Here is a 9,488-nt window from a genome sequence, read left to right as displayed (position 1 = left end):
TCTCCTGAACTGAATCCGATTTGAGTTTAGATTGTTTAAAAGTGTTTTTTTAGGGGTGAGCAGAACTAAACGATGTTTTTGTCTTTTCTCCAGCATCCCAGGCTCTGCAGTTTGTGCTTTCTACATGGACGACATAGAAAGAGTCTTCAACGGGAAGTTCAAGGAGCAGAGGACCAGCGACTCGTCGTGGACTCCAGTACCTGAGGAGCAGGTTCCCAGACCAAGGTGAGGGGGCGGGGCTTCACTTCACGTTGAGATGTCGACCACTTTGGACTTAGCTGATCCAGTTTGTTGTTGTTTGTTCTCGTCCCAGACCTGGTACCTGTGCAGGTGATGGTCCAGCGTCAGACTATAAATCCTCTGTCGAGTTCCCAGATGAGATGCTGACTTTCATCAAGTCCTACCCTTTGATGGACGAAGCCGTTTCCTCCGTTAACGACCGCCCATGCTTCACCAGGACCTCCAGCAGGTATTTGGATGGTCGCGTGGATGTTGGGACGGTTGTGGCGGATCTCATCATGGTCATCTTCAGCGTAGAGCAGATGCTGCACCGTGACGGCTGCTGCAAAACGATTTCTGAAAAGTCATGCTCCCAAAATAAAGGTTCTAAATTAAACTCGGTAGAAAATTATTTTTGAGATGAGTAAAAAATAGATAACAGTCGAGGATTTTACTCTTTTACTCTGAAGTCAGGGTGGTCCCTTCGCCTTTTTTAAACTTCCTTCCACCTCAGAATCCGCCTTAAAAACCTCAGTAGCAATAATCTCCTTAACAGGATGAACATTTTGAAATAAAATTGCATAATTTGCAAAAAGTGCACAAATATTTGAAGAATTACGTTAAAAAAGTGCAAAATTTGCATTAGTAAATGTCCTGAACTCACTTTATGATTTTATTGTTTTAAATTGAAAAAAACATCCTAGTCATTTTCAATGGGACTAAAAAAATGTCATAAATTCGATTCACAAATCCAGCTCAACGATTCTCAGCTTTAATATGTTTGAGGATGCTTTTCTCCACTTCAGAATCTGCTGAAATTACGTTAATTGCATCATCGGTTAAATAATTATTATAGTCGAAAGAATATAAACGTTGGAGCTACTCCAGTGTTAAGGCAAATACTTCTTCTTTTTTTTTTTTTTTAACTTACGTCAGTAAATGGAACTTATAGTTTTACTTCACCAGCTTTTATTTTGAAAATTTGTCTACTTCCTGTTGCACATTTTGCTTTTTTTCAGTTTATAAACTGAAAATCCAACATTATTCTATAGGATGGTGCTTTTGCTTTTTTAAACTTCCTTCCACCAAAAGATTCATTTAACTTTAGTATTTGGCAACTTTAATGTCTAATTTTATAGTAAAGAAAATAACTGTTACGGGTTTAGTTCTCTTAAAATATTGCATTCAGTGTTTAGTATTTTTCAGGGTTCCCACACGGTCTTAAAACGTCTTAAAAACCTTGAATTTGAACACTTGGAAACAAAACCTTAAGTCTTAAATTTTGATGTCTTAAAATTGTGCAGGTCTAAAGTTTATTTTTTTTAACCATGATTGTGTAAGTGAAGCATGTTGGACGCCAACAATTTCTCTTAATTGCTAAAATTTGAGCTTAAATTGATTAAATTACTCCGTTTACATTTAGTTTTTTCTTAGTCTATGTGGCTGGAAATTAGGCAGAGAAATTTGTCTTAAATTTTCATATACAAGGTCTTAAAAAGTCTTAAATTTAACTTTGACTTATACCCCCCAGTACGAATGGATGTTCTGACAGGTTGGTGTAAAATTGTGAATCTTGCTCTAGATTATTTCTCTCACAGCTCTATTCTGATCTATTAAGGATTCTGTACAAACTGCTAATATTCAAGATGCAAACCCGAATCCCTGATTGGTCAAAGTACAACCTGGTTCAACTTGTCATCCACGCTCAATGGTCCTGTATTTTGTACGTAGAGCCCGAAAAGGAACTTAAACTCTGGCGTTCAGTTCTGAACACAGAAGCTCTAAATTAGCATATATGCGCGTTTACATGGACTTTTCATTGGAAGTGGTTTCCAAACTGTTGAAAATCACCACAATGACGTCACCTCTAAAAGTCTTCTCCTTTACTCATGTTGTTTTTTTCCCTTTAATACCAAAGATGTCATTGGTGACACAGAAATAAGACACACTTTTAAATATGCTGTAATTATTTGATCCTGTATGCAGTAATCGTAATTCTACCGGATTCTGACGCAGAAAAAAGCGCAAATTTGCCAAATTTTTTGGAATTGGATTTAGTCTAAAGCATAAAAATAATTAAAAAAAAGAAGAATCAAATCAAAAATACATATTTATACATGAATAAATCAAACTTGGGATGATTAGTCGTGATTGGAAAAATAAAACATTTGAATAAAAAAGATAGTTTGCATATTAACTTCTAAGTTAAGTAATTTATACTTTAGCACTCCAATTTCAAATTAAAGAACAAAGATTTATTGATTGCAAAACATTAAATTATTTTATATATCATTATACATATCACATGTCTGGTGGTATAATGAAGTACTTATTAATCGTCAACAGTCAAAACTCCCCAAATTGAAATAATTTACAGTCCAAAACTCTAAAATTTTCACTTTTTTAAGAAACTTAATTATATTACTAATGTAAAGTATCACATATCAGCCCAAAACTGCTTTTCTCCACTGTAGATCTGCTAAGTTAGTCAAAAAAATGACAAAACTGGACAAAGTTTAAAGGGTTAACCCCATCTGTCTGCTTTGGTTCCTCCCATTTACACCCATCTATTTTATTTATATCTTTTTTTTCTTATATAAACCTTCTCTTCTGTGGATTTGACCCTTTCCATAAATGACAGTATCATCTGCAAACATGATTTAAGATCGTCGTTCTTTCATTATTTTTGATTTATCTTAAGGTGGAACAATTTGTTCAGTTTTATTTCCTCTAAATGTCCTTTCAAATTATAGATATGGATGCGAGAAGGTAGAGCAGCAGATTAGGAGGCTTACTTATTTCACTAAAACCCAACCCATTCCGATCATTTTCTGTCCTTTATCTAGTTAACCGACTGTGGCGAAATGAATCTGAAATCAATGGAATCTTTTCTCTTCAGACGACCAAAAGTGTCTCCGTCTGCTGTGAGCAGCTGCGTTCTTCATCTCTCAAAGACGAGAACAAACACTAAACACTCCCAAACCTGAAAGGTCAGAAAAGTGAAGTGTATCCAGGCGAACTAAATTTAAAAAATTGGAAAACAAAGAAGCATCCCGACCTAAACTCTGGAGGATAATCATCTGCATCGGATAAGATTAACTGTCGGCTCGAAGGAAGTTTTTGTTTCGTCTTCCTCTGAAAATCTGACCTTTTTAATCTTCATCTGCAGATCTGAAATGAGTTTTTGATGGATTCTAATTACCAGTCTGAAATAGAAATGCAATTCCTAATTCCGTGGTCAAATTAGCCTCTGTGCCAAAGTTCACACCGACCCAGAAAATGATCATGCGGACGTCAAAGGGACGACGTGGGGGGGAACGGGTCCGGGCCAATCCTAATTTTGTTAGTCCCAACTCTAAATGTTGATTTAATATTTTTAATGTTTTTGGATTAATATCATAAAGAACCAGGAAAAGCGTAAACAGAAACATTATGGATCCCAAAGTTTATTAAAAGAGTGTTCTTGATATCTCACTTTCATTCATTTGGATTTTTATTTCATTTTTTACAAAAGACGCAAAATTATTTTCCTTTTTTGTGACAAATTCAATCTTTTTCCCTACCAGAAACACTTAAATCAACTTTTTTGGCTGTTGACCTCTATAAATGGGGCTGTCTGTTGCCACATTATTGACGATTTAAAACAAAATTGTTTAATTCTTGAAATGATACTCTAAGTCTGAATTTGTCCCTTCTCCCTACCCCTACATATAACCCTCCAAATGAAATAGATTCTCCGAATTCTGACGTCACTCTCCCCTGATGACATCAGCTAGCGTTAGCGCGGAGCTTCTAGCTAGCTTGAATATCCATAACAACGGCGGTTTTATAACTTTAAAAAGGTCACGCTACAACAAAAGTCATTACTTTCGCGGTTTACCCCGGTAACGGATTGCTCTTGTACCCTCCGCTTGGACGGTGGGGTCTCAGAAAAAACATGTTTTGGACGCCACTCTCACTACAAATGCCCCTTTAAATGGAGGAGTCGAAGGAATTGTCTGTGTGCTGCCCCCTACAGGTTGAAACGAGGTATTACAGTTGAATTTTGTGGTTGGTCAACTGGTGTTAGTTCCATGTCATTTCAGAAGTTTCATGTCTTCATGCTCTGCAGCTCCAATATAAGCCCCGCCCACTCTTGATTCTGTAACGGTCGGCCGTTATCGTGTTAGCTTTAGCATTTTGCTTTCCGTTGTCAAAAATCTACTCGTTTACACAACTTTCCAGTGGACTTGGAAGTTAGGGAATAGTGTTTGAGCATAATGGAGATTGTGTCCAGCGAACTCTGTCCTGGTGATGGATTTGCAATGAACTTTTCACTCAGGATTGCTAGCTTAATGCGTTAGCCTTTATTAGCTTTTGATGCTAACATCATTTTACAACTCAGACACGGGTTCCCTTTAGTCTGAGCGCCTGCTTTGGGAGAAGGTTGAGGAGACGCTACCTCTAGCAAACCTCAAGCTAACCTCAAGCTAACATCAAGATAGCCTCAAGCTAATCTCAAGCTAACCTCAAGATAACCTCAAGCTAACCTCAAGCTAACCTCAACCTAACATCAAGATAGCCTCAAGCTAATCTCAAGCTAACCTCAAGATAACCTCAAGATATCCTCAAGCTAACCTCAAGCTAACCTCAAGCTAACCTCAAGCTAACCTCAAGCTAACCTCAAGATGACCTCAAGATGACCTCAAGATAACCTCAAGCTAACCTCAAGCTAAACTCAAGCTAATCTCAAGATAACCTCAAGCTAAGCTCAAGCTAAGCTCAAGATATCCTCAAGCTAACCTCAAGCTAACCGCAAGCTAACCTCAGGCTAACCTCAAGCTAACCTCAAGCTAACCTCACGCTAACCTCAAGCTAACCTCAAGCTAACCTCAAGCTAAGCTAACCTCACTGTCACTGTCAATGTCGGCCTCCAACTGTCCTGTTGTGTTACCCGACCTTCATTGATGCAACATTTCCCTTTAGATGTTCGTAACACAAAATGTTTTACCAGAAAAGTGAAGAATCATTTGTTGTAAATTATTTAAAATCTTTTTTAATTTTTTTTTTTTTTTTTTAGGTCCAAATTAACTCAGATTGTGGTGGATGTTTCTGCCGGTCCCAATAAGGATCGAACTGTGATGTTCTTGGGATCTGATGATGGGCGAGTGCTAAAAGTTCTGGCCAGTACACATCCAAACGACAGCTTCGGGTCCAAGCTCCTGGAGGACATAGACGTCTACAACCCTGCAAAGTATTTCATTAACTTAGTCGTTTCTCTTGTCTCGTAGCTGCTGGAGCGACAGCAGCAAATCAACCTGATGTCCGTGTCTCTCCAGGTGTAATGTTCAGGGTCAGGAGGACAGGAGGGTTCTGGGATTGGAGCTGGACAAGGACCACCACGCCCTGTTTGTGGCCTTCAGCAGCTGCGTCATCAGAGTGCCGCTCAGCCGCTGCACCAAACATGGCGCCTGCAAAACGTAAGAATTCACACATTGGGGTTAGAGTCAATCGAGTCTAGGTATGAAGCAGATGTTTACAACCAAGTTTGTCTCAAGATACTACGGTGGTCCCTTATTTATTGCAGCTAAATAGCTGAAAACCTTATACTTATTTTAGAGTTAAAACAAAAAAAAATTAGGGAAACTGTATGGTTTCTGTATAGGAGACACGACAAGGAGAGATTAATTGATACGGTCTACAGCCAATCAGAATGCAGAACACAATGTGCCAATTAAAAAAAAAAAATCATGCAAATTTCACCAAAAATAACTCTATAAAAGCGAGACCAGGACATTTAATCTGCATTATAGCAAGTGACAACTCCACATCAAAAAGTAGCATTGCCTGCGATAATGCGAGCGTGAATGCTTTTTGCTGAATGCGGTCGCTGAAATTGCGCAAACCCAATTCACGCAATTTCATATTTGATAGAAACGAGCTGCTGACAAATGCAGAAAAGGAGCAGACAGGTGTGCAGGTCTGATTTAATCGGCGTTAAGTCGTTTATATCAGAAGAACAAATAAGCTGTTTTTAATAGAAGAATGAAACGACTTATTAACTCCGAAGAAGTGCGTGTGATTAGAATCTCTTTAACGCTCTACATTGGGTTTAATTTGGGAGCTTGTAGCCGTTATGTGGTTAGTCTGGTGAATGAGGATTTAAGGGGTGAAATAGAGATTTCACTTCCCTGAAAAGAATAGAGTTCAATTCCCAAATTAGGGCAGATTCATCAGTGAATATGAACGCGTACACACACAGTATTCATCATTTTAATCACGGAGCGATAACTGAATACTAACCAGTTCAATGTGGCGCACAGAGACTTCCTGGATCCGGCACACAAACACAAACGTCGGGTTTTGTCTTCTGGCTAAGCTGTTCACAAGTGCACATCAGCTGGACCTTTTCCCAAATAATTAGGATATTTGGATGGAGTTGAGTCGCTTCCCGCCTGTGGAGGCCTGACACACTTTTTGGTCGGTCGTCTTGCACTGGGGGCGCGACCTCCTCTTAATGGAGTTCTGTGGATTTCTTTATGGAAGCGTAACAGTTATCAACGCTCTCTAAACTGCATTTCTTTGGGGAGGAGCCTCTTTTTTATCCAAAATAAACAGTTTATCGAACTTTTAATGAAAAAAAAAAACAAAAACCACAAAGATGGAGAAATAAAATAGCAATTCTTTAAAGTAAGGATTACTTTATTAGCATTTATTTAATTTAGATTCGTTAAATGATGTCTGAGGTTCACATAGATGATAAACTTTGTAGGTTTTTACATCCTGTTGACCTGAATATGTTTAGTTTGCTCAACTTTCCCTCCAGAATGAACAGATTTTATATGCAAAGCAAAATGATCTTTTATGAGTTAAAAGCACACATTTATTTTGAAAATAATAATAGAAAAAATCTAATTTTGAGAAATGCTAGGTTCTTTTAATATTTTTGCTTTTGTTTGTGCCAAAAGTAGACATAATTCATATTTATTATTTAAAAATAAGACGGTCATGAATGCAAATCCGTATTTCTTAAAGGCTAAAGTAAAACTATGCAGCTCCTTCTCGGTTCTGATCAGTAAAAATGAGCCCAAATGGCTCTTTTACTGTTAAATTTGTCAACTTAGAATAAAGTAGAAGCAAAATGTTACATAACAATTCTTGATTTTTATATTTTTTTATTATAAAGCTTTGTTTTGATTCCTGCTCTTACGGATTTATTTTTTTAAAGATCCACTCTGATGGTGGTTTTAATGTCTTTGTCGCATTTTTCCACTGATATACGACATACATTAAGAAATGTAGGCTCCATATTGTGTTTCTGAATATTCCTTTATTTAAATTTTGAATTAGGAGCAGAGGAAAAATGTCATTAGAAAAGAGCTGAAGCTCCATTCTGACATTCTGATCCACTTGTAGACAAATCCATCCATGTGAGTATTCAATTTCCTGATCTGAAATGACTCAAAGCTTCATTACTGCTCGCCATTTTGGTTGCACCTGTAATTTTGGGTTGTGAGGGGCTGTAGGCTCTTGGGAGAGGGTGTAAACGGAGAGCTCTCACCGGTAAAGAGGGGGCGGGGTTGTCCTGGCCAACGGTTCCCACTACAACTCCTATTTTTCTAGTATTTTGGCTAATAATGACAAAATCATAATTAATCATTTGGGAACTCTTTGAAAATAGATGAAAAATGATCAGAGTGAGTGCTTTAGTTCATTTTTTTAATGATATTTGTTATTAATAAGCCTTTTCCTCCCAGGAAGTTGATCCGATGCAGCAGAAGATCTAAAGATCTTGGTTCTTCTCATACAGTCGGACCTTGACTTAAAAACAGAGTTTTTGATCTCGATTTGGTGGCAATTCCATTAATAGGTTGATGTTCCTGCGGGACATTTATCTGGAAAGCGCCATCTGTGGAGAGACCCCAGAATTACAGGGAAATTAAACATTAATATGGATTATTAATATAATTTATTCCAGGTTGGTGGCCAGATTTAAGAGTTCGCCCATCCTGCTGTAAAGGCTGCATTATTTGTTTAATTACTTATATTTTTAGGCCAAACAAATCGTTTTTGGTCAGTTTCTCCTTATTCAGAAATGAATGAAGATGTATGCTGGAAAAATACTTGAAAACAATCATTTTGGCTCTTTTTTGGTGTAGAAATACTACTTCATTTGTGGGTACTAAATAGGACTGACATGATTAGTCGACTAATCGACGACTAATCGACCATTAAAATAATCGACGACTAATTTAATGGTCAATTAGTCATTACTTTATATTATATGGGGTCAGAGTGTAGTAAAGTTGAAAGCTATTTTGGTATTTATTAAGGTTTTTTTGGCTATGTTAGAGTTTAGCTAATATTTCAGCTACATGCTAGCTATTCTGGCTAATTTAGGATTTTTTTTCAGTTTTTTTTTATTTATTTTTTTTAGGTTTAATTTGAGTTCAGCTAATATTTCAGCTGCATGCTAGCTATCTTGGCTAATTTGGGCTTCTTTTTTGTTGTTTCTTTGGGCTAATTTGGAGTTTAGCTAATAGTTCAGCTGCATGCTAGCTATTTTGGCTAATTTAGGATGTTTACATTTTTTGGGGGGTGGGGGCAAATGTAGAGTTTAGCTAATATTTCAGCTGCATGCTAGCTATTCTGGCTAATTTAGGATTTTTTGTTTGTGTGGCTATTTGGGAGTGTAGCTAATATTTCTTCTACAAGCTAGCTATTTAGGCTAACTTGGGCCTCTTGTTTTAGTTTTTAGGTTGTTTTGGAATTCGGCTAATATTTCAGCTACATGCTAGCTATTTTGGCTAACCTTTTTCAGTTTTTTAGGCTAATTTGGCATTTAACAAATATTTTAACAGGCTATCAGCTTCAGCGTTTTCAGCTATCAACTTCAGCGTTTTCAGCTCTCAGCTTCAGTGTTTTCAGCTATCAAATTTCAGCATCTTCAGCTATCGCCACTAGAGTCTTCAGCGGCCAAATTCAGCTTACAGCATTCACATTAGTAATTATTTCAGGAGATGGTTTTGTTACGGCTGTGTGGGTTTGTTTATCTAGTTTCATATCTAGTTTTTAGTTAGTTAAAAGACAATAATGTATGTTTTACATCCATTTTGCGCATGACCCGATTAATTGACTAATCTGAAAAAATAATCAATGATTAGTCGACTATTAAAATAATCGTTTGTGGCAGCTCTGCTACTAAATAAATGGTCAGTTGTTTAATAAAACTGTTTAACTTTCAGGAGTTCAATATCCATAAACAGAAGAAAAATGTGTTTAATGATTCA

General features: G+C 37.1%; 1 protein-coding gene across 1 annotated transcript in view; it reads left to right on the top strand.

The window, feature by feature from the left end:
* LOC112162452 (semaphorin-6C) overlaps positions 1-9,488 on the top strand; it is a gene marked incomplete in the record, with an annotated part of 81,229 nt that overhangs the window by 19,004 nt on the left and 52,737 nt on the right. Inside the window, 2 exon segments of the mRNA XM_024298234.2 lie at positions 5,279-5,452; positions 5,538-5,678. Coding sequence (XP_024154002.1) covers positions 5,279-5,452; positions 5,538-5,678 — 315 coding nt within the window.

This window comes from Oryzias melastigma, linkage group LG11 (genome assembly GCF_002922805.2).
Source record: "Oryzias melastigma strain HK-1 linkage group LG11, ASM292280v2, whole genome shotgun sequence".
In the NCBI taxonomy this organism is placed as follows: domain Eukaryota; kingdom Metazoa; phylum Chordata; class Actinopteri; order Beloniformes; family Adrianichthyidae; genus Oryzias; species Oryzias melastigma.
This window is presented reverse-complemented; position numbering and strand designations above follow the sequence as displayed.